This window comes from Ictidomys tridecemlineatus, chromosome 11, assembly GCF_052094955.1.
Source record: "Ictidomys tridecemlineatus isolate mIctTri1 chromosome 11, mIctTri1.hap1, whole genome shotgun sequence".
Classification (NCBI taxonomy): domain Eukaryota; kingdom Metazoa; phylum Chordata; class Mammalia; order Rodentia; family Sciuridae; genus Ictidomys; species Ictidomys tridecemlineatus.
In genome coordinates, this window is record NC_135487.1 from 116424431 (window position 1) to 116448656 (window position 24226).

The 24226-nt window shown below is 42.0% G+C and overlaps 2 protein-coding genes and 4 non-coding genes across 7 annotated transcripts; 2 read left to right on the forward strand and 4 right to left on the reverse strand.

Annotated features, from left to right (window-relative positions):
• Positions 1-5992: 5992 nt before the first annotated feature.
• Positions 5993-6064, reverse strand: Trnad-guc (transfer RNA aspartic acid (anticodon GUC)). Its single transcript has one exon. It is a non-coding gene; the product is annotated as a tRNA-Asp (tRNA).
• Positions 6065-6645: 581 nt separating this feature from the next.
• Trnag-ucc (transfer RNA glycine (anticodon UCC)) lies at positions 6646-6717 on the reverse strand. Its single transcript has one exon. It is a non-coding gene; the product is annotated as a tRNA-Gly (tRNA).
• A 560-nt stretch (positions 6718-7277) lies between these two features.
• On the forward strand, positions 7278-7360 carry Trnal-cag (transfer RNA leucine (anticodon CAG)). The gene has a single exon. It is a non-coding gene; the product is annotated as a tRNA-Leu (tRNA).
• A 3741-nt stretch (positions 7361-11101) lies between these two features.
• Hspa6 (heat shock protein family A (Hsp70) member 6) lies at positions 11102-13886 on the reverse strand. The gene has a single exon (XM_005342540.5). The coding sequence runs from the start codon at positions 13367-13369 to the stop codon at positions 11438-11440; it is 1932 nt and encodes a 643-aa protein (XP_005342597.2). The 5' UTR covers positions 13370-13886; the 3' UTR covers positions 11102-11437.
• Positions 13887-14135: 249 nt separating this feature from the next.
• Positions 14136-14206, forward strand: Trnag-gcc (transfer RNA glycine (anticodon GCC)). The gene has a single exon. It is a non-coding gene; the product is annotated as a tRNA-Gly (tRNA).
• A 3123-nt stretch (positions 14207-17329) lies between these two features.
• On the reverse strand, positions 17330-23952 carry Fcgr2a (Fc gamma receptor IIa). Of its 2 annotated transcripts, none has more exons than XM_013366312.4 (5): positions 23813-23952; positions 23236-23256; positions 22661-22915; positions 18977-19231; positions 17330-18112 (listed from the first exon to the last, which is right to left on the reverse strand). In XM_013366312.4, exons 1-5 carry the CDS (start codon positions 23895-23897, stop codon positions 17880-17882), a joined length of 849 nt encoding a protein of 282 aa, XP_013221766.2. In that variant the 5' UTR covers positions 23898-23952; the 3' UTR covers positions 17330-17879. The 2 variants fall into 2 exon arrangements, with proteins under 2 accessions (XP_013221766.2, XP_005342596.2); XM_005342539.5 differs by having other exon boundaries at positions 22661-22918.
• Positions 23953-24226: the final 274 nt, after the last annotated feature.

The following is a 24226-nucleotide window of genomic DNA, read 5'->3' on the forward strand; positions in this document are numbered from 1 at the left end:
AGAGCAACCTGAACTCTGCTGCATTAATGATTGCCAATCTGGTCAATTTGATCCTTTAAGGCTGTAACTATTCACTATGGGTAGGTACTACCTTGTAGTCATTCTTGTTTGTGGCTACTGTGGGAAGGGCAGCCTCCAAGAGACCTTGATATTAAAGTCCTGGAATTAACAGGAAGAGCCAACAGATAGTAACAGATCACAGGGAAGGCACAAACCAGATGTTCTTCCTGTGACAGGATGGAAGCTGTGGGGCTGATAGAAACATGGGCTGAGAGAGCTAATGGATTGCTGAGATGCAGATGCTACTTCTTCCCATCCCGGTTGAAATTCACCTCCATTCTACGGGGCAAGATTATTTAAATCCCAAATACCCTACCACCACAGGGATTACAGCTTTTATTTTAATAATAGGAAGGATAATTACTGCTTTCTCATAACCAAACACCATTCTAAACATATTGTAACCCTTTGAGAATTGCAATTATTGTCATTATTTTCTTTTGCAGATATGAGGGAACTCAGACAAAGAGAGCCAAGTTTCAAACACAGGAAGTACCACAGAGTCTCGGCACTTCACTCCCACACTGTTGCCTCTTTAGCCTGAATGGTTGGATTCAAAGTAATTTTTAATGTCATTCCAATAAATGTTTTTCATGTATTAGAGATAGCAGATGTGTAAAAACCTTCAAACAGTATTTTAAAGGCTAAGAACAAAAGCAAACAAACAACTACAACAACAACAAAAACAAAGACTTGAAAATTTGTGAATTCAATTGCTGTTTAGTTCAACAGATGATAACAAATCCAGCATCATGTTACAACATCCTACTTATTGAGACTACAAATCACTTAATGATTGTCAATTTATTGAGAAGTAATTGGAGAAATTTGATCCCTCCCCCTCCCCCCCCAAAAATGGATCACTGCCTCTCTCCTAACTCAGTTCCAAATCAAAATCAAACTCAAGTACATCTTACTGGTGAGAACTAAGTCAAAACCAAAACTACAGCTGTAGAGGTATTTTAGGAGACAGATGAGGCAGGGCACTGAAGATAGCAGGAAACAGTTTTATTTGGCTGCAGCCAGATTCAGAGAGCACAGTTTTCGCTGTAATCAATTAATCCCCTGAACCCAGAATTCAGGTAGTTTCAGAACTTTATACCCAGCATGTAAACAGAGGAGCTCAGAAGTTCACAGTCTGCAGAAGTTCACATTAAAGCAGTTATTTCTTTCACTGTTTGAGGCAACACTTCTCCCCTTTCCTCCTCCCCTTGCCAGCTGTTACTAAGGAGCCCAATTGGTAACTGCTCTTATCTTTGAAATGTAGACATCTCTGTGAAGCCCCAGCTCAAGGCCAGAGGCCTTGTTACAGGATCTGTCATTTTTAAAATCACATTTTGTGTTTGCAAACACACTTCTACAAACTACTATACTGGATAAATGTTTGTGAAAAAGCAGTAAAGGGGCATTCAGCACCTGGAGTGCTGATTTCTTTCAATCCAGTGACCAAGTAATAGAACAGGAAAACAGGAAGTTTACCTACATTGAATTCTTTTACTCTCTTGCTGGTAGTCTTAAAATCCATTATGGTGAAGATTTCTGGAGAAGCTTAGTTAAGATTTTCTGTGGAGAAGTGGGTGTCACTACAGATTTATCACATGTCATATCTCAAAATAATTTTTTTCAAAAAGAAAAATACTGCCAAAGAAGCAAAACAAGCAAACAAACAAAAAACAAAACAAAAAATTCATGAAATTAAAAAATTGATTTGTGGACTGAGGGCCTAGCTCAAATGTAGAACATGTGCTTATAAACAAGGCCCTGGATTCAACCCCTGGCACCAAGTAACCAAGTAAACAAACAAAACAAACACCTGACCTAATACTCAATCATTCTATGTATAAAAAAATTACCAGGAAAAATATTTGACTACATAAAAATTAGAAACTCCTCAATTTCCAAAAGAGTGTGAATAAAATTAAAAAGCATTTCCAGTTTCTGTAATGTTAGATTAGCTTGAGTGAAACTAATCACTACACATATAACAAACTATAAACTCTGGACTGAAGATTTTTTCAAAAATCTATTTGTGGGCATTGGAGAACAACCAAAATAGACAAAAAATAAAAAGGATTCAAGGTGTGGAAGAAGGAACCACAAATATGACCCTCATCTTGTGGGTACTCATCTATCAGCCAGACTCAGACGTAAACAGAAAACAACAGTCTTGGTCTTGAGCATCAGGATACAGTTAGCAGCTGCCAGATTGTCTTGGAAGTTGAAGGCATAAATCCAGGAAGGAGTGAGTCACATGGAAGAAAATCAAATTTGCCAATAAATCTCCGTCAAATCCTTGTTTCACACTTGAAATGGACATTCATTGAGCAGAGGTTCTAGGAAGGTCGAGGTGGAAGTTATTTCTAGAAGACTGAAAGAATACTGAACAGAGATTTCAGAAGCTGCCCCACGAGAGGAGAAAAAAACAAAACAACCCCCCCCCAAAAAACTGGAAATATCAATGTTCAAAAATAAGAGATTTGTTAAAGAAATTGTGATGTATCCATATAGTGAGAAACTGATGTGACTCCATTTTTAAAAATAAATAAATAACAGCAGCTTCTACCGTAAGGCCTGTCCTAAGGAAGGGGGTGTGACCCTTGTCCTTGGAAAGACCCACAGAGCACTCCTAAGCACATACCCACCCTGCTGAGTTGTTTGCCTGTAAATAACAGAGTTCTGCTGTGGCAGGTGTCCCTGACTCAGTTAGGCTAGGTAAGGACCCATAGCAATCCCCTAGCAACCACCAATCAGCATGAGACAGGGAAAATACCTGGGATGCCAGATGACCCCCAAGTAGTTTATGGTGGTGGATAACATGTTGGGAAACCATATAGTTTAGCACATACACCACTCATGGCCTAAACCAATCAGTTCAAACGAATCCTTCTCTTGTACTAACCAATCACCCCTACCCAACTTGTTCCTGACATTGAATGTGCTAATCAGTGTTAAGAGTTGTTGTTTGACTTTCCTGCGGTATGGAATGATAAGCTGTGTGATGTTGTACACATAGAGTACCCCCCAAACCTATAAAATCTCACTGAACAAAGGACCAGGACTCACTCCCTGTGACCGTTGTGTCGGGAATGGTTGTGAGTCCAGGCTCGAGCTTGCAATAAAGACTCTACTGTGATTGCATCGGATTCGGCTCATGGAGGTCTATTGGGGTCCCATGAATCTGGCATAACAATAGTATAACACAATAAAGTGATTAAAAGATTGTTTTAGGCTAACAGTTAATGAATAAATAGTCACAACATTTCTGTGTAAAAAGTCAAGCAGGTTAAAAAAACATGCCATTATTCATTTGTCCAAATCCCTAAAATATAGGACACCAAGTGAATCCTAATATAAACAATGTTGCCTTTGGATAATTATGATCTATCAATGTAGATTTATCAACTGTAACAAATGACTACTCTGGTGGGGAATATTAATAATGGTGGAGACCATGTATATTAAGGATAAGGAGTGTTTGGGAAATCTCTGTATTCTCCTTAAAAGTTCACTATGAACCTAAAACTGCTCTAAAAGAATAAAGTCTATTAAAAAACAAACAATATGCATAGTATGATTCCAACTTTCCATTTAAAACACACCACCTCTGACCCCAAATATCAAAGAGATATAAAAACAAAGCATAAAGAGGAGTTTTCTGATGATAGATATATAGATGTCTATCTATATCTATCTATCTATCTCTCTCTATATATATATCCATCTTTTTTTTGTACAGGGGATTGAACCCAAAGGGTGCCTAACCACTGAGCCACATTCCCAGCCCCTTTTATTTGGAGTCAGGACTTAAGAGAAGTTGCTCAAGCTTGCTTTGATTTCAAAATCCTTCTGCCTCAGCCTCCTGAGCTGAATATGGGTGTATGCCGCTGTGCCCTTGGGAGGTGGGTGCCTTTCATTTGTTAGTAATTCATTTATTTTATACCTGTGTGATTTTTCTTTTTCTTTTCAGTGCTGAACCCAGAGACTTAATGGTGTCAGGCAAGCACTCTACCACTGAATTACCTCCTCCGCCCAATTCCCCATATTTTCTGCAAGTACTGAAGCCAGAATTAGGCAGGCAGTCAGTATAGATAGGTAGGTCAAGTCAGGACAATTTGAGTGAATTTCTACGAGTTGGAGAGACTGTCCCCTGAGGGACAGTTAATTCCTTCAGAGCCCTTCCTGCTCCCTTATCAAGAACTTGCCCTTGCTCCAACCTGTTGCTAAGGTAACCGGTCCAGGAGTTGCCCCTCCCTACAGGGAGCTATAAAGTTGTTAAATAATGTGACCTGGGCAGCACCATCCTGCCCTTCCCCCTTCAGCCCATCAATTTCCCACCTTTATTTAGGCTGTCCCACCAAGCATTCCTGGGCCTAGTCCAAGGCCCAGTCAAGTACTCAGGAAGGAGAAAGATAAGGGGAAGAGGGCAGGAGAACAAAGGAAGCCTAGGACAAGTAAAAAGGGCAGAACAACTCGCTTCTTGGCATACCAGGATACCAGCTATGGCCCCCTTCTCCCTCCCGGAAGAAGCCTATGTTACCCCTTTTAAAATAAACCCTGCTTTATATGCTTGCCTCCATATGCTTCTCTAATGTTCAGACTTCAACATGTGGGGAAGCAGAATCCACCCCCAATAACCTGCAGTATCAGTACTATGTATTACCTATTCAGGAAACCTTTTTTTAAAAAAATGAGCCTATACTATATACCATATATTTTTACACATATTATCTTTCATCCTCAAAACAACCATTTGGAATAAAATATAGAATTATTCTTAATTATTCTTTATCAGAATAAATACCTTTTTAATATATACATTAAACGATGAAACAGGCTCAGAAAGTTTGAACAATTGGCTCGAAGTCAAAGGGCTAGTTAAGTGGGAGAGTTGAGATTCAAAATATGTCAATTAAAAATCACACTCTTCCTGCAGGGTTCTACTTCAAAGGACTTTAGAGCTACAAAGTGAAAGCACATGAAAGAGAATACAAAAAGAAAAAGAAAATGGAGGCAGACCTGGTGGACCAGCAATGCTTTATTCAGCACCAGAGGGGAACATCTTCATCTTCTGGGCACAGGGGAAGGGCGGTGGGACACCTCAACGGTCTGGAGAGCCAGGTCGTGGGAGGAGTTACTTAACTTTTGGCGGGCTTTTTGGCTGGCCAGGCTAGGTCGTAGGAGGAGTTTTGGCGCCGGGGTTAATTTGGGGCGGGCAGGACCGCTGGCCGGTAGGGGAACTGTAAGGGAAGTTCCCTCCCTGGGGCCTAATTGCCTATGTACTTCACAAAGGATCTGGAAGACTCCCACTCAAAGTAGAGTTTGGAATGCTCCTCCTTTTAACAGGTGAAAAATCAGAATTTCACAGAAGTTAAATGATTTATTTGCCAAATGCAAGCTCTTCCTTAGTGAGTAAAAACAGCAGCAACAAACAAAACAAAAACCCAGGTCTCCCTATTGTCTTTCCGTGCTTGATTTGCTCCTTTCTTTGCTTGATTTGAGCACGAAATCTTTGTTATTCCCTATAACTTGTAGTTTGTTTCTTGGTTGTTTTACAAGTCTACAGACCTTCATGCAGTAGGGCACAGGAAAAAGTGCGGACAAGAGAACTGGGGAGCTGGCTACTGCTCAAGAGCTACATACGCAGGAGCTCCTCCTATTGGTGCAGGGGATAGCAAGAGGAAAGGTGGGAGTCCAGAGGCCAAGACTTAAGGCACAGCCTGAACCCCAGGAGGATCTTCCTGTGGGCAGCAGAAAGTTCTGGGAATGGAAGACAGTAAAAATGAGTGACAGGCTCATCCAATGACAGGTATGGAAACTCGCTTCTAGGATTAATACAAGAATTGGCTACAGAACATAATTTTGAAACCTAAATTTTAAAGTTATTTTAAGAATGATATACTTACAGAGGGGATGAAAAAAAATATGCTGAAGTCTCCCCGTCGGGGAATCGAACCCCGGTCTCCCGCGTGACAGGCGGGGATACTCACCACTATACTAACGAGGAGGACTACTGCTCTCCTACTTTCAAAATCACTATTTATGAAAGTCCTAAACTATACTGAACCTTCGAAAAGTTGCCGGTGGCTGGCATAGTTTTTCACCGTCCTGATCCATGTAGTGCAGTAAAAGAGGCAAAATCATATGTCATTCATAGGGAATCTATAGGTATTTACATTCCATAAAATTTACAATTGAAAAATAAGGGGCATATACCTGTTTCCCGCCAAATACTTAAACTTTAAATAGCTGTGGTGAGTATCCGTTTAAGAAGTTCTACTTATTTAGGAACTTCATTTATTAATGTATTCTTTCAATTAATTTATAAATTAAAAGTAAATTTGAAAATTCGATGTCTTAAATGAACCCGCCAATTTCACACTGCCCATGTGTTTTTGGCTATCATCTGAACTTTGCAGAGGAATTCCTTTCCGAGTGTGAGATTCAAGCATGAGATCCCAGAATCCAGAAGATCACAAAGATTCCTGAGTACTGGGAAGTATCAAAACTAGAGACAGTGAGACATAAACTGCAGTTTCTAGTGTCAGGTATAAAATGCAACAAGCATCTAAAATGAATGAGTTACTCTGCGTTGGCCGGGAATCGAACCCGGGTCAACTGCTTGGAAGGCAGCTATGCTCACCACTATACCACCAACGCTCCGAGGAGTCACCTTTGGAATTATATTTATAAGAGAAATAGAGGTTTAAAATTTGTCAAAGGTCTTAAATTGCGCCCTGACTCTGAGGCGGGAATACAGAAGCCACCCAGTGCCGGAGCCTCGGACGCCAAGGTTGAATGAAAAAGCCAGGGCTTAGCTCCACGGCAGTTATTTCCCCCGCCTCATCTCAGCCCTGTTAGCCTTACAGCCGGATGTTCCCAGTTCCCTGAGACTCGATACTGGATCCACCTGCTGTCGGATTTGGCAACAGACATTTGGGGCGGAAGGTGCTGGGGAAACAGATACTAGATTCACGACTGGCCTGACTCTGCTTCTCTAGAGGACAGGAGCGCCAGGGAAAATGGAACTTCAAGGTTTAAGGCTGTGAGGAAGTTGGAAAGAGCTGTTAGTAACAGTTTTATTTTTGCTGCTTTGCAAAGAAAGGGGTGCAGGGAGAATCAAATTTTTATTTGAAACGATAAATAAACATTAATATGATGTTGCATAATGCTCCATAATGATAAACTTAAAGGAAAATAAAGTAAACCTCTGGCCGTGTGTCAGGATGGCCGAGCGGTCTAAGGCGCTGCGTTCAGGTCGCAGTCTCCCCTGGAGGCGTGGGTTCGAATCCCACTTCTGACAAAGGAGCATTTTGGCTCTGCAACTTTCTTTCTCTACCAAATGATTAACAGTTATTTTCTGGAGAAAATAGTGTTGATATATACTTTTTAAAAAAATCTTACATGTTTACCCATACGAAGATTATTTGTGCTTTGTTGCAAATGTAGAGGTGAATCTACTTTTCTGTATTATATGCAGAAGACTGTTAAATTTGCAGTTGCAATTAAGATCTAAATCTGCCTAATGAGGAAGAATATTCTTTTTTTTTTTTTTTTAACTTTAAGACACCAATTTTCCTGTGCCCGTTTATCCCTTCCTTCATCCAACAACAATGTATTGAGATCTTTCTATGTCAAGCACCCTGAGGAAGGCAACTATATCAATCTCTTTTGACTGAACAAGTGACTAAACAAAGAAAAGCCCATCATTTGCTATAGCAAATTAATTATTAATTGTAATTACCTCAAGTCTATTAATGCTAGGGCAATGGTGTCAAACTTTGGTGAACATGAGATTCTTATGTTTCTCCACTTTGCCCACACCCACCAATTTAATTCAATAGGTTACCTATTTCATACCAGGAAAAGAGATCACTAGATCAAATGGAGAAGTAATAGGAAAAATAAACTCATGGAATTAGTTGCTTCAAGAAATCCTTTTTCTACAATTTCAAAAATAAACCACTTTCTGATTTGGGAGAAACTGTATGGAAAAAAAAAAAAGTTCTGTCCTTTTAGGAAGAGAAAAGCGCTGTTAAGAAAAAGAAGCAGAATGTAAGAAGTTCATAAGGGCCAAGATATAAGGATCTTTAGCTTGATTAATGGAAGTTTGCCAAGCATAACTGTTATTTTAATAGACTGTGACCTTGGGGAAAGCATTGGACACTTCTGAGCCTTAGTTTGCTTCCTAGTAAAATGGATGTAGAATTGAAATAGCCTAGAACTCATCAAAAAGGCAGATTTCAGGTCTCACCTCAGACATACTTATTTTTTTTTTCATTTGGAAAAGAAAAAAAAAGGTCTACTTAATTTGTATTTTGTAATATTCCCTCAGCTGATTCAAATGTATATTAAAATTTCAGAACTGGTATAATCTACATGACTTTGCACAGGTTGATCTTCAAGGTGAAATACCCTTTCCCTTGCTTCTCACTAGGTCATCTTTGACTTAGTGTCATTTAAGTATTTACAATGTGTCAGACTCTGTACTTTGAAAAGAAGGTACAAAGTTAAATTAAGCACTGTGTGTGTTTTAGGAACCTCATAATGCATACATAAGAGACATGTTTCCAAAAATTTTAAAAGGTAGTTTTTAAACAAAGCTATTCAAGGTTACCATTAACCAAGTGTTCAAGGTTAGTAATGCCAGTGACTAGTGACAGTGATACTATGCAGTCTCAATTTAATGTGATGACTGGACACTTCACTTCAGTAGTATATTCTTCCCCTAAAGCCTCAGTCAGATCTGAAAAAATATCAAACAAACCCAAATTAAGGGGCAAGCTACAAAATACCTAACTAGTAGTCTTCAAAAGTATTAAGGTCATGAAAAACAATAGATGACTGAGAAACTCACAGATTATAGGGACTTTAGGAGACATGATGTTAAATGCCACATTGTGTAACAGTAGTCCACTTTATGCTTTGAATATAGTCCTTGCTGCTCTGCCAATGTGACTTATTTTTTTAAATGGACATGTTTCTTTCTCTTCCTCTCTTCCTGTTCCTCCCTAATCTCAGGGGAAATAGAATTACCTTTCTTCCCCATCCTAAGCAGAGTTATCTGTCCCTGAGTACACACTCACCATAGGAATGAAGCAATCCAGACTCTGGGGATGGTAACAGAAGATTTCATAAATGACTATCTCCCAAAGTAACAAGGGAATTACAACACCATGTGGAATGTAGCCTTTGAGTCATCTCTTTAAAAGCCCCCTGTTCCTGCTGATGGGCAGAATCACAGCCTTTGGGACAGGAGTCCCCTGTGTTTCTCTTTTGCAATCAAAGCAATAAACCTTCTTTTTCCTTTTACTCAAAACGGTGTCCTCGTTATTGGATTGACATGGGAGACAAGAACCGAGCTTTTGAATACACTAATATCAGTAGAAACCAGATAGTGATGTGATTAGAATTGTCTAATTGTTGGCCTCCCACAATATACTCCAGAGTCCAAGACTTGAGGTTTTGTTTAAAAAAAAAAATGGGTAAAGTGACTTGATTAGAATTGTCTAATAAGCATACTTATTTCTTTCACATAGCTAAGATCAATCATTCCCCAGACCTATTCTAACATATACTGCCATGTTGCATTCGATGAACACTCAGGGGTCACTCCAGGGGAACTGGGCCACACGAAATAACCATACAAGAGACAGAAATACTTTTATATTTGGGGGTGCTGTGACGGCTCCTCTGGCCTTAAGGGTCTGCAGAAAGAGAGTGAGCCTGCTCATGCTGACCCCTTTTATTGAGGAGAAGCCATTCAAATGAGGCAAGAGGCCAGGTTTCAGGGTACTGTGTTTTCATAATGTCTGCTGCCAGCAGGTTGACTGACATCTAGGAAGGCCACACCCAAAGGCAGAGTAAGGGAAGGGGACACAAAAAGGGCATGTCCATGGAACATTCTATCCCAAACAGGGAAAGGGGGAATATCACAAAGGAACAGGTTAGTGTAGCTCAACCCATAGGGATGTAGGAAGGCACACCCATGCACAAGACACACTTGCATTTTCTCAACCCTAAAGATGGGGGCTACTATCTTTGGTTACCTAAGCAATCAGATCACAAGGTGACAGACAGTGCCACACCTATCAAAAGGGGAGGCAAACGCTGGTCACATGCTATGTCAGCCTCCCACAATATACTCCAGAGTCCAAGACTTGGTGTTTCAAAAAAAAAAAAAAATAGGGTAAAGTGAAATATTTGTCAGTGCTATTACTACATAGACTGACAAACTAAACTAAGCTCCCAATGTTACTGAAAGCTTGGCCTTATCCTTGATGCCAAGCCAATAACTCGGATATGATTTTGAGAAAAAGAAAAAAGATGTATTGCTTTGCTAGCAAAGGAGAAACACAGAGGACTCCTGTCCCAAAGGCTGTGATTCTGCCCATCAGCAGGAACAGGGGGCTTTTAAAGAGGTGACTCACAGGCTACATTCCACATGTTTTCTGTCCGGAATTCTAATACACTTGTTAATTTGGGAGATAGTCATTTCTGTAATCTTCTGATGCCATCCCCAAAGTCAGAATTACTTGTTTCTTTGGTGGGTGTGTGCTCAAGAACTCTGCCTAGGATGGGGAAGAAAGGTAATCCCATTTCCCCTGAGATTAGGGAGGAGCAGGGAGAGAGGAAGAGAAAGAAAAATGTTCATTTTAAAAACAAGTCACAGTGGCAGAGCAGCAAGGGCCATATTCAAAACATAAAGGGGACCACTGTTATGCCAATAGAATTTATATTTAATTCTTAGGGTCACATATGAGAACCTTGCCAGTACTTAAGTTTCTATCCAGTCTCTGCCTTTTCAACTCTGTCTCCTTTACTTTTCCTGAACAACACAGTTCTCTGTCAGCACTTAAATTTCAGTATTGTTTTAATGTTTCTGCCTCACACTCTTCCTCTTATTCTATTTTCCCTTATAGAGAAGTTTCATACTCAACCTTGTGAATTCTCCTTGCATCTGGCCTTCAGCACCTGCCCTAACATCTCCTGCTTCAGAACCCAAGCTCCATCATGTAGAAAATTGGTAGGAAAGAAAACCAAGGAATTTTAAAAGTTTATTTAGATCTACAACTATTTTTCCCATAACAAAATCCATACATGCAGATAATAAACTACATAAACTGTAGGTAAAAACAATGTTAATGAGTCACACAAATGTTAGTAATGACGACTTCTGCCTGTTTGAAATGAGAAAAGAGAGTTTAAAAGTCAAATGACAAATACCTCAGTTATAAAACATATTGAGAAGAAAGTTCCCCATTTGTGGGGGAAGACACTCCCTCACCCACTGAAGTTTCAAGGCAGGATCATAGAAGATAGCTTCGAGGGCCCATAAACCCTGGCTTTACCGTAACAGCTGACTTATCATGAGGGTCATTCAATCTACCTCCTCAATGATGGGGCCGGTATTGGGCCTCCCCTGTCGGGCTTGAGCCCCACAACTACTGCCCCCAGGGATACCAGGCCCTCCGTAGAGCCTAGAAAAGATGGGGTGACAAATTTGCTCCAGTTCCCTCTTCTGATGCTCATATTCCTCCTTCTCTGCCAACTGGTTGTGCTCCAACCAGGCAAGGACTTCCTGACACTTGTCTTGAACTTTGTGCTTGTCCTCTTCAAGAATCTTGTCACTAAGACTTTCTTCTTGCAAGGTGCCCTTTACATGAAAAACATAGGCCTCCAAGGAGTTTTTGGCAGTCACTCTGCACCTCTGAGCATCATCCTCAGCTTTGTACTGTTCTGCCTCACGAATCATCCTATCTACCTCCTCCTTACTCAGCCGGCCCTTGTCATTGGTGATGGTGATCTTGTTAGCCTTTCCTGTGCTCCTGTCAGTGGCTGTCACACTTAGGATGCCATTGGCATCAATGTCAAAGGTCACTTCAATCTGAGGGACTCCACGTGGTGCAGGAGGGATGCCACTGAGTTCAAAACGCCCCAACAGGTTGTTGTCCCTGGTCATGGCCCTCTCACCCTCATACACCTGGATGAGGACTCCAGGCTGATGATCAGAGTAGGTGGTGAAGGTCTGGGTCTGTTTGGTGGGGATAGTGGCATTCCTTTGTATTAATGTAGTCATCACACCACCTGCTGTCTCCAGTCCCAGGGACAGGGGAGCCACATCGAGCAGCAGGAGATCCTGCACTTTCTCACACGTGTCCCCCATCAACACTGCTGCCTGCACAGCAGCCCCATAGGCCACAGCCTCATCAGGGTTGATGCTCTTGTTCAGCTCCTTGCCATTGAAGAAATCCTGCAGCAGCTTCTGAACCTTAGGGATGCGGGTGGAACCACCCACCAGGATGACATCATGGATTTGGGCCTTGTCTAGCTTGGCATCCCTTAGGGCCTTCTCCACCGGCTCCAGGGTGCTGCGGAAGAGATCTGAGCACAATTCCTCAAAGCGGGCACGAGTTATGGATGTGTAGAAGTCCACACCCTCGAACAGAGAGTCAATCTCCAGGGTGGCCTGGGTACTGGAGGACAAGGTGCGCTTGGCTCGCTCACAGGCAGTGCGTAATCGGCGAAGGGACCGCTTGTTCCCGCTCACATCCTTCCCATGCTTCCGCCGGAACTCCTCCACGAAGTGGGTTACCAGACGGTTGTCGAAGTCCTCTCCACCCAGGTGAGTGTCTCCAGCCGTGGCCCTCACTTCAAAGACACCTGAGTCGATAGTGAGGACAGAAACGTCGAAGGTGCCTCCACCCAAGTCAAAAATGAGCACATTGCGCTCTCCGGCTCCCCGCCGGTCCAGCCCATACGCGATGGCTGCTGCAGTGGGCTCGTTGATAATCCTGAGTACATTGAGCCCTGCGATGGCACCTGCGTCCTTGGTGGCCTGGCGCTGAGAGTCATTGAAATAGGCAGGCACCGTGATCACAGCGTGCCTCACAGGCTGTCCCAGGTATGTCTCAGCTGTCTCCTTCATCTTGCTCAGCACCATGGACGAGATCTCCTCGGGGTAGAATGACTTGTCTTCCCCGCGGTAGGACACCCGTACTTTGGGCTTATTGCCCTCATTCACTACCTGGAAGGGCCAGTGCTTCATGTCTGACTGTACAGTAGCGTCAGAGAACTTGCGCCCTATCAGCCGCTTGGCATCGAACACCGTGTTGTGCGGGTTCAAGGCTGCCTGACTCTTGGCAGGGTCGCCTACCAGCCGCTCGGTGTCTGTAAAGGCGACGTAGCTGGGAGTGGTGCGGTTGCCCTGGTCGTTGGCAAGGATCTCCACCCGGCCTTGCTGGAACACACCCACGCACGAGTACGTGGTGCCCAGATCGATGCCGATTACCACTTCTCTTGGAGTGGACATGGCTATGGCTTCTCGAGCTCCTTGGAGAAGTTGGATACAAAGTCCGATGCACAAGGCTGCGGAAGTTAGTGCTGCTTAGCCGTGGAGGGTCGCTCGGCAGTTCTGTCCTTCTGTTTCTCTCTAGCCAGTCCAGTTGGGATCTACTCAGCTCCGCTTCCACTGGCTTTTTATCTCGTTGCGAGGGACCTCCCTCCCCCGCTGCCACGAACCTTCCCTCACCTTCTCCGCCAGTCGAGAGCCTCCCGGTCCCAGCCCGGCCGGGCTGACTCAGCAGGGAGGCGCCGCGCTGACTCGGGGAGAAGGTTCCAGCAGATTCGGGGAGCAAAGCAGGGCGGAGCGGGGCTAGTCGGTCCCATTGGCTCCTGACTCAGAGCTGCCAAAAAGAAACACTGGGAAAGTTCCAGCTTCTCCCGGTTGGTTCTAAAGGCGCTTAGCTGTGGCAGAAACCAGTTAAGGCAGTAACTTCCCGGACTAGTCCTCCCTGATATTGGTTGGAAGCAGATTCTCCTGGCGCGCAAGCTTGGGAACCGCCTTAGAGGGCGCGTGAGAGTTTCGTGGCTTGGAAAAGTCCCAGGCAAATAGAGCTACAGCCTTAAAACAGTGTTTAAGTTGTTGTCTTTTAGGTATTAAAAAATGTTTTTCTTGGAGCACGAAAACAAACATTTTCGAAACTGCAGGTTAAAGAGGCAGCATAGCTGTTTATGAAACACATCCTGAAATTGAACAGAGGTGAAGAAGCAGTGCTGCCAGCCGTCACCTACCGGCAGCATTGGTGGTTCAGTGGTAGAATTCTCGCCTGCCACGCGGGAGGCCCGGGTTCGATTCCCGGCCAATGCACAACAGCTTTTTAGTTTTGGTTCATTCTTTCCCCGCTGTATGACACTTAGGTAGACAAAATCAGGTTATCCGAGATTTTAGTTTCTTTATATTTGGTTCCCGCTCCTTCGCTGGTGGCTGTGTGATTCGGAAGAGACTTCACTCTACTTGGGAGAACGCTGCATATAGGGTAGGAGGTGCAAGGTAGCGGGAACATAGCTTCTGTTGAGATCCGTCCTTAAAGTTAGTAATTCTGGGGAGCAACATCCTCAGAGACCGGTTGACAAGGGACACTGTACGTTTGTCTCTGTGACCTAAGCGGGATCTGAGCCAGAGCCCAGATTGAAGTGGACAGTAAATTGATGCAGGTCTCAGTCCATCCTTTGTCCTAAATGACTAGATGGGAATTGGGAGTAAATACACACTCATTCCCATTAGGTCTGTGGCTTTATAAATTGAGTCTTCTTCTTGTCTCACTTTCTTTAATCCAGAACATTCTATCAAGACTTTCTGGTGTTTGGACTTTTACTGAAAGCCAAAAGAAGGTCCATTTCAAACACGTACACTTGGAAATACTCTGAGGAAAGGGAAGATTCAAACTATCCTCAAAAAAAAGATAAACTATGTCTTAATTCCAGGAAGGAGAGAAGCTGTCAGTTTTAAATCCATTCCTTTTCAGAGTCTAGGTCGGTCAGACCTGGAAGCCAGAGTCAAGATATTTTAACAAAGAGAGCCTGAAAGAGAAGGGACCTTACTTACCTCAAAAGAGAAAAGATAGCCTGGGCAGGCTAGGGGGGCTGTATCCCAGTCTGTTCAGGAACTGCCTTGTCTGCCTCATTCCTGGACACTGCCCACCCCCAGGCTTAAAATCCTACCTAAGTACTTAAGGTGCTGGGACTATAGCTCATCAATAGAGCACTTGCTTAAACATGCCTAAAGCCCTAAGCTTGGTCCCCAGCATTACACACACACACACACACACACAGAGAGAGAGAGAGAGAGAGAGAGAGAGAGAGAGAGAGAGAGAGAGGATTCTCTCCACCCACACATAAGAGTTGCAGGTATAGCTTTAAATCACATATACATGCTTCCAGTGTCGTTCACTTTTTTGGAATGGTGGTGCTAGGGGTCAAATCCAGGGTCTGGCACTATGCCCCAATCCCCTTCAGATATTTTTTAATTGATCTCTTCACTGAGTTTCACTCATACACATAGAGGAATTTATGTATGCAGTACAAACTTAAACATATCCACTTACATTTAGTAATTTAGTTTGGGTATCTTTTAAGTAGAACAGATATTTAAGTAGTGACTTAAATGGACACTGTGAAGTGAAGGGATGCTTATGACTCAATGTAGAATACAAAACAAAAGAAACCTGTGGAAAAATTTATAGGACGAGCCAAATCACTTATAAAGGTCTGGCACACTAACTGCCCATATGCTCTTAACGACATCATTTCACTTATCTGGACCACAGATTCCTTGGTTTTAAAATAAGGAGGTTTCTAAGCATTTTCTGGTCTTAAGACTGGTCCTTGATTTCAAATGTCAAAGAATTTACTCACTCCATAATTATTTTAGTGTTTTATCATGTCCCAACTGAACTAGGCTTTGAGTAAGTGGAAGTAAACAAAACAGACAAAGACCCCTCCTGGCGCTTGCATTCTAAAGTGGAGAAGGGCAGGGAAGTAGACCACAAACAAGTAAACACATAGTATATCAGTTGGTGATAAAAGTACCATGAAGAAAAATAAAGCAGGAGTGCTGGGCACAGTGGGGCATGCCTGTAATTCCAGCAGCTGAGGAGACTGAGGCCAGAGGATTATGAGTTCTAAGCCAGCTTCAGCAAAAGTGAGACACTAAGCAACTCAGTGAGACCTTCTCTCTAAATAAAATACAAAATAGGGCCAGGGATGTGGCACAGTGGTTAAGCTCCCCAAGGTTCAATCCCCAGTGCACGCCCCTCCACAAAAAAAAAAAAAAAAAAAGAAGAAAACAGGAGAGGAGAATTAGGAGTATGAGTATGGTAGGTGAATGGAGATGTCACTGATAAGGTGACATTTCAGTAAAAACCTAAAGTAATAACATTGTTTTAATCCATTTTTTCTGTTGCTATAGCAAAACATCTGGATAAGGTGATTTATAAAGAAAAATGTTTATTTAACTCCCAGTTCTGGAGGCTGGAAGGCCAAGATCAGGTGACCAAGTCTGCTTAGCTTCTGATGAAAGCATTTGGGGCTCTATGCATGGGAGAAAAGCACAAGGACAAGTAGAAGCACTGGTGTTAGGATGCTTTAGGCCTGAGCCTAAGCAAGCAACTCATTTTAAAAACTCCAGTTTGAAACCTGTGTCTCACCAGGCATACCCACAGAGCCCTCCAGTATGGCCTCAGACAAGTTATTTCCCCTCACCCTGATAAACAGAGGGTAGCCCCTGGCAGGCTGTCCTTGCCTGATAAGAGGGAAAGGCGAGAAGATCAGGAAGGAGACCACCAGACCAGATATTTCTGACCCCAGGGTAAATGATGTCACTGAGAAATCTGGTGATAGTTAATAAGGATTGAAAGGGGGGTCAAAAGCTCCAAAATTTAGTATAAGTAATAGAGCAATGAACAGGGATTCAGCCAGCTGAAACAAGGATGGACTCAAGCTGGAGAACCTGATGAGGACCTGTCATCCTATCACTTGTCATCGTTTCTGAGCCTCTGTGAGATCCTCACGGCTCTCAACTCTACGGCCTCTTCTGGATCTTGGTAAGAGCTGCAATTCCTCCCTACGACCCACTCCTCAACCAGCCATCCACTCCACACCAGTAAAAGCCTGCCTTGGTTCCAGACCTAATCACGGTGGTCTGAGTGAGTGTGCATCTGCTGGACATAAAGCCTAAAGCTTAAGACTTTTGAACTTAGCACGCAGAGGGAATGTCTGTCATTAGCCTATCATGATTAAGTGTGTTTTGTGGTGCTTAGAATTAATCTAGAATTGTTTGCTGTGGAATAATTAATCTAGAATTGTTTACTGCAAATTGATTATGTCTATTGCAGTGCCTAGCATTAAGGATTGTCGTTTTCTTGATTAAGAACCTATAGAGTGAAACTGTATTGAGTAACTTGAATGAATAAAGCATTGAAAGGGGCAGAAGTGCGTGGACATTCTTTATTTCTCCTCTAGACTTCATATGTCGCAATTTTGTCCCCTCACGACAATTGGGAAGAGAGAAAACAGCTAAATTACCACGATAGCTAACATATTACTTTAAGAAAGTATTAACTCATGCATGAAGGCTGAGTTTCCATGACCCCAAAACATCTCACTGGACCCCACCTCCCAACACTAATACATTGAAGACTAAGCTTCAACACAAGTTTTGATGGGGCCAAACCATATTAAAACCATAACAGACATGATGAAACATGATGTAGGTATCTGTAAGGAAGAACATTTCTAAAACAGGAAATAATAGGCTCTGTGCAGAAGTATAATTAGTGTGTTCAATAAAGAGCAAAAATAATGAAGAGTAAAGAAGGAAAAACAGAGGGAAATAAAATCACAGAGAAAATGAGGATCAAGTTGTTAAGCATTTTATAAAACATTGCAAAGGTTTTAGCTTAACTCCAAGTGCAAGGGAAGCTATTAAATGTTTTTGAGCAAAGAAGTGACAAAAAGGTGGCTTCTTAGCTTTCAAAGAGGGGCTATGTGGCCTGAAGAGATGCTGTTGCAACTGCTGTTATGCAATAAGGTGAGGAGTCATTTGTCCTGAGGGCCATGGCACCATCTGACTTTGGGATCCTCCAGTTCTCCACTGAGCTTTGAAGATCTCGCCGAACAGAGAAATACATCCCTGTGTCCACTGCAAACAGGAGTCCCATCATCAGGAAGAAAGTGATTTGGTACCAAGGTAGAGAGATGTATGGAATTGCTGGTCCTAGGAGGAGAGGCAGAGGACTGAGTAATTAAAAAATTACAGAAACTTGGAATAAACAATGAGGTCCCTAGAAAGGAACTCAATCCAGAGGTTAAAGGCAAAGACAACAGCAGAAAGGGAGACCAGGAAGAATATCTACCTTTAGAGAATGTCTTCATATTTCTGCCTTCTCAAGTAAAGAACTAGATTAGCATTTCCTAAAGAGTTATCCTGGACACATCTGTCTGAAGTTATAGAGAAAAATATTTTTGTGGTCATATAGTTTGGCAAATGCCATATGAAACATAGTCTATGTGTTTTTTTCCAACAGGAGTTATTAAGCTTTTAATGTGCATTATAAATATAAAAGGAGAGGAACACAGCATGTAGCATGTTCCACATCAATGTGAACTTCATTCCAAGAAGTCCCTCAAGGAGTTACACGGCTGGGGAACAATTTTTGAGGAACCTTGAATTAGGGAATCCACAGAGTACATCAGCCGATCTTCACTCACCACCTCCTCTGAACCTAGGACTGGGTAGCATTCACTGGCCAAGCTCATGATGCCTCTTGAAAAAGCATGAGGAAATCTACAATGCAAAATATCTCAAGAATAGACAAAGGCCAACCAGGAGCAGTGGCACAGGCCTGTAATTCAGTGACTCAAGAGACTGAGGCAGGAGGATCAAAGGCTCAAGGCCAGCTTGGGCAACTTAGTGAGACCCTGTCTAAAAATAAAAAATAAAAAGGGCTGGGGATGTAGCTTAATTCAGTTCAAGTGCTAAAAAATTAATGATCTGGAAGAGATCATTAATCACTTCCCTACTCAGCCTTCTGAGGCCTGAAGCTCCTTGAATAACATTTGAAAAACAGAGTTCCCATACTTTGGACAGTGATGGTCACAGATTTTGATGAGTAGGGCGTCCTCCCTATACTTCCTTTGCAGTAGTAATCACCACTGTGACTGCGGTTTGCTGACGGGATGGAGAAGTTGACATTGAAATGGGAAAACTGCTTGGAATTTCCATTCTGGTAGAATGTGATCTTGTTCAAAGGGAAGTTCTTCCAGCTGTGGCACCTCAAAACAATGGTGTCCCCCTCCTGGAACACCAGTTGAGAGGTCTGGAGCAGCAGCCAGTCTGAAAAACAAACACGGGAAGAAAAAGTTCTAAGTATACCTTAGCAGCCTCACCCTCAGGGCTTTATTACTCATAGAATTTGAAAGAATTCCAGATGGAGGGAATTGGAGATGTTTCATGGCAGATGTAAGCATTCTCATATAGGAAAAATATGGTGTCATGTCTATGGGACCTATACAGGATAGAAGTTTTCAGAAGTTCTGAAGATGAAGATCAGATATTAAAAACAATTTTGAGGGCTGGGGTTGTGGCTCAGTGGTAGAGTGCTCGCCTAGTACATGTGAGGCCCTGTGTTTGATTCTTAGCACAGCGTGTAAATAAATAAAATAAAGGTCAGTTGACCAAAAAAAAAAAAAAAAGGAAAAAACAACAACAACACAATTTTGTGCACTTTAAAACACTATGTTTGTGTAGGGAAATGAATGCACTTTATTAACTGTAGCAGTTAACTGAATAGAACCTCAAACCTTCAATTTATTATGGATAAATTTATGATCTAGGAATTACTAACTTCATGGTAACTTTTGAACTTTTTTTTTTTCTGGAAGTGAGGTAGGCATCAATTAGCTGTATTAGTAATGAAATAGAGCTTTAATAATGCCAGCCACTCTGTCTTAGTCCATTCAGCCTTCCCTTACAAAATACCATAAATCAGGGTATAAACAACATGAATTTATTTCTTACAATCTAGAGCCTGGAAAGTTCAAGATCAAGGTGCTAGCAGCTTATATGTCTGGTGAAGGTTGTTTTCTGTTTGTAGAATTGAGTCTTATTGACACATCCTCACATGGAGGAAGAGGCCTCAAAGCTCCTATGAGCCTCTTTTCTAAGGGCACTACTCTCATTCATGAGGGCTCCACTCTCCGTGACCTAATCACCTCCCCAAAGGCCTCACCTCCTGTTATGATCACTGTGGGGTTTACAGGATTTCAACATATAAATCTTGGGAGAAATAAACACGCAAGAGTATAGAACACTCTTAGTAGAATCTTACATCCACTAAGAAATGAAGAGGTATAAATTTTTGCATTCACTGTTCCATTGTGGCTCTGAACAAAAGGGGCACTAAAGAAAGCTTTGGAACTTAAAATAACTTTTCCTTCCTTGTTTACAAACATCCTCACTCATTGATGGCAGAGTGATCAGATTCCAAAAATTCAGCCACTTCAGAGGACAAGTCTATAAAGAATGTTTTAATAGAGCAATTTTTCTTATAGAAAGAAATATCACATAATAAGAAATATTGTATCTTATTTAAATGAAAATTCACCTAAGAAAATAATATTCTGTATATTGAAAGGCAAGATACTGTCATCGAGACATCAAGAAACAGAAATCTAAAGTCAGGATTCTTTTCTTATTGCTGTTGTTAACTGCTGAAATTTTGGGTCTCATCAGCTTAAGTTTTTTGCACAACAGAGGGAAGGGACTAGGTGGTTTGTCCTTATCAAACCTTTGGATCTTACTAAGAATAACCAATAAAATAAAATTTAAAAAAGAAGAAAAATCAAACCTTTGCATCTAAGTTTTGTTATCTGTAATTTTACATTTTCAAAGGAAGAGTCAGAAGTACTATTGGCTGTTTCTGGAAAGATGAGGTACAAAGAGAGGAGATGGATAGCTGTGATGTCTTTGGGCAGGATTTTTAGGTTAACTCACTGTTTCCCTTTCACTAGAATACTATCAACAGAAAATGACTCTGACTAGTATAGTGGTCTCAAAGGTTCATAAAAAAAATTATCTTCTTAGCTAAGCATAGCGTCACAGACCTGTAATCTCAGCTACTTGGTTGGCTGAGGCAGAGGATCACAAGTTTGAGGCTAGCCTGGGCAACTTAGCCAGACTCAGTCTGGGGATGTAGCTAGGTGGTGGAGTGAGCACACACACACACACACACACACACACACACACACACACACACATACTCACAAGCCTTCCTGGTATTAAATAAGAAAATCTAAAGCACTGGGATGCTTACATATGGCCATGTTCAGGGTTTATGCACCAAGTGCAGTTGAAGTAAACTGCAATATAGGTATACTCATATTTCCAGAAATTGGAGGGGTAGAAGTAGTATTTAGGGGAATTTTCTGTATAGTATATTAAATTGAAAACTGTCAGATAGTTACATATATCTAAATAAGACTCCTTTAGTTAAAACCATCTCATGACATAAACAAATGGAATGTTATTCTACCATAAAAAGAATAAAATCCTGTCATTTGCAGCAATATAGGTGGACATTATGTAAAAACATTATGTTAAGTGAGATAAGCCAAGCACAGAAAGACAAGCACAGTATGATCTCACCCATATGTGGGAATGGGGAGAGTTGATCTCATAATAGTTAAGAATAAACTGGTCACTACCCAAGCCTGGAAAGAATAGGAGGGAAGGAGGGATAGGGAGAGGTTGACTAACAGATACTTTTTTTTTTTTTAAGAGAGAGTGAGAGAGAATTTTTTTTTTAATATTTATTTTTTAGTTCTCGGCAGACACAACATCTTTTGTTGGTATGTGGTGCTGAGGATCGAACCCGGGCCGCAGGCATACCAGGCGAGCGAGCTACCGCTTGAGCCACATCCCCAGCCCCTCAACAGGTACTTAATAAGAAATTTTGGCATGCTATTGCACAGTAGGATGTCCATAGGTAATAATAATGTACTATATATATTTCAAAAAGCTAGAAGAAAGGATTTGGAATGTTTTCACATTAATACATAAGAAGATAAACTGTTTAATCTGATTTAAACATTACATGATATGTATCTACATCAAAACATCACATGGCAACCCATAAATATATAAAATTTTTTATATTGATGTATCAGTTAAAAATTTAAATTAAAAAAATTATCTCACAGATTCTCATCTAATTCAGAAATAAAAATCAAAGTCATTGCAACACTCTATCAGCCTCTACAGGGTCTGCCCTTTCTCTCCCCCTCACCTCTGGCCTCATTTTCCAAATTGGATTCTTCCCCTAGGGGTCCAGCCTCCTGCCTCCTACAATTCTGGCAGAAAGAGCTCCTCACAGTTGTCAGGCCAGATCCCAGATTAGGGCCTTTGCAGGTCTATTGTCTCCAACCTCCATGCTTCCCCACACTGCTAGCAGAGTAGGGTGGTTTTACAGAATAGGAACTTCCTTTTGTTTCTTTCATACTCAGTCATTTGTCCATGGCCTCTTGCTCAATCAGAATGGAAGCAAAAATAGCCATTCCTAAACGCTGAAGAGTTTGGTAATTTCCAGCTCCATCACACATATTAAGCAAAAAGGTGGAGGAAATGAGTGGGCAAAACCTACTTCAGGCAACTCACAGTAATGCTTTGCAGTAAACAGGTCACCTTCCCTTTCCTACAAACCTCTGAAAAATTAAATTTCATCCCTCCTTGTCCTCCCAGCTCTTTCCTGGACTTTCTTCTACTGACCAGAAAACACGTCCAGATGCACTGGGTCGCTGAGGCTGGTCTGGTCCATTTGGCATCTGTAATCCCCACTGTGATTGTTCTTGGCCTTAAATTTGTAGCTTGGCTGGGGCTGGTTTAGGATGAAGTTCCCATTGTGGAACCACTGGACAGAATGGTTCTCAGAGTTGTAGGTTCCTTGGCATTTCAATGACACAATATCCTCCTGGAGCACTTGGATCCACGGGGGCTCAAGTTTCACCACAGCCTTTGGGAAATCTGCTAAGGGATAAAATACAGAAAAGGATGTAAATAAATAGCTTTGGAGGGAGTTTGGTTTCAAAGGAGCTCTCAGAGGAGGTCAGGGGCCACAGAGTACTATTGCAGACCCACTTAAAAATCTATATACCAACAGCAGGCTCATTCCCTTGGGTCTTTGGAGAATCCACTGGGAATCTGGCAAAGAATCAAGTCCCAGGCCCTACTGAGATGAGGGAGCTGCCCAGGGTGAACTCAAGCCTGATTCTTAGTGAAGCAAAGAAAGCAAAGCATCTCATTATGACAAATGCTACCCAAACAAGAAAGCAAAACAAACTCACCAGTTTGCCTGTCCGCAGAAGCTGTAAAAGAGAAGAGATCAAAGTCAAGCAGCAGCAGACAATAAGAACAAACTCATTTGTGTGTATAAGGAGAAGGGCAGAGGGAGGTGATTTGGAGCTCCTTTCCCAAGGACACGTCTCAAGAGCCTAATTCCAATTAATATTCTATAAAAATACTAATTTCTCATGCCCTCCTTGTTTCATCCTGTATATTTAGTGTGGTACAAAATTAGCATGTATGTTTGGTAACTTCTCAGGGTCTGTGAAAATACCTCTGAATTCTGACTTTATGACCCACCAAACAGTAAGAATTCATGGTCCTCAGATGAGGGAGTGGTGGCTCAGTGTTATAGCGCTTGCTTAATATTCATGAGACCCTGGGTTCCATCCCCTACACAGCAAAAATAAATAAATAAATTTAATTTAAAAAAGAAAGGAGGAATTCAGAGTCCTCTCTTCCCTTTCATACTATCCCCAATTTCTAGGCCCCACGCCTACTCCTAACAACCCCAGTCCCTAGAGTTCAGGCAGTAAGAATAGCTGAAATTATCCTATTTCAGAATGACCCCCCACTCACCCAACAACAGCAAAATTGTCAGTGGTTGAAGCAGCCATCTGCTACTAGGATCTAGGCTCTGAAACATGTAGGTCTCCAAAGTCATCCTTGAGCTGGGCCAGAGTACAGTGGGGAGATTGACTTAGAAAAGAGGAAGGAAATTGTTTCATTTTTTTGTGCAGCTGTCCTCAGTCAGCAGATTGTATTTCTGCCAACTAATGAGGAACAAATTAAGCTAGAAGTGAGTTTGCTTTCCAGAGAAATCTATCATATATCCCCTGGAATCTTTATGAAAGCTCTGGGTTGTTGTTTGCTTGTGAGGAAACTGATGGGGGAAATATCAGAAGCAGAGTTGGGAATGGAACCCACATCCTGGGTCTCAGTTCAGTGTTATTTCCACTCCAAGTACAGAAAATTCCAGGGGAACTTTGGGAC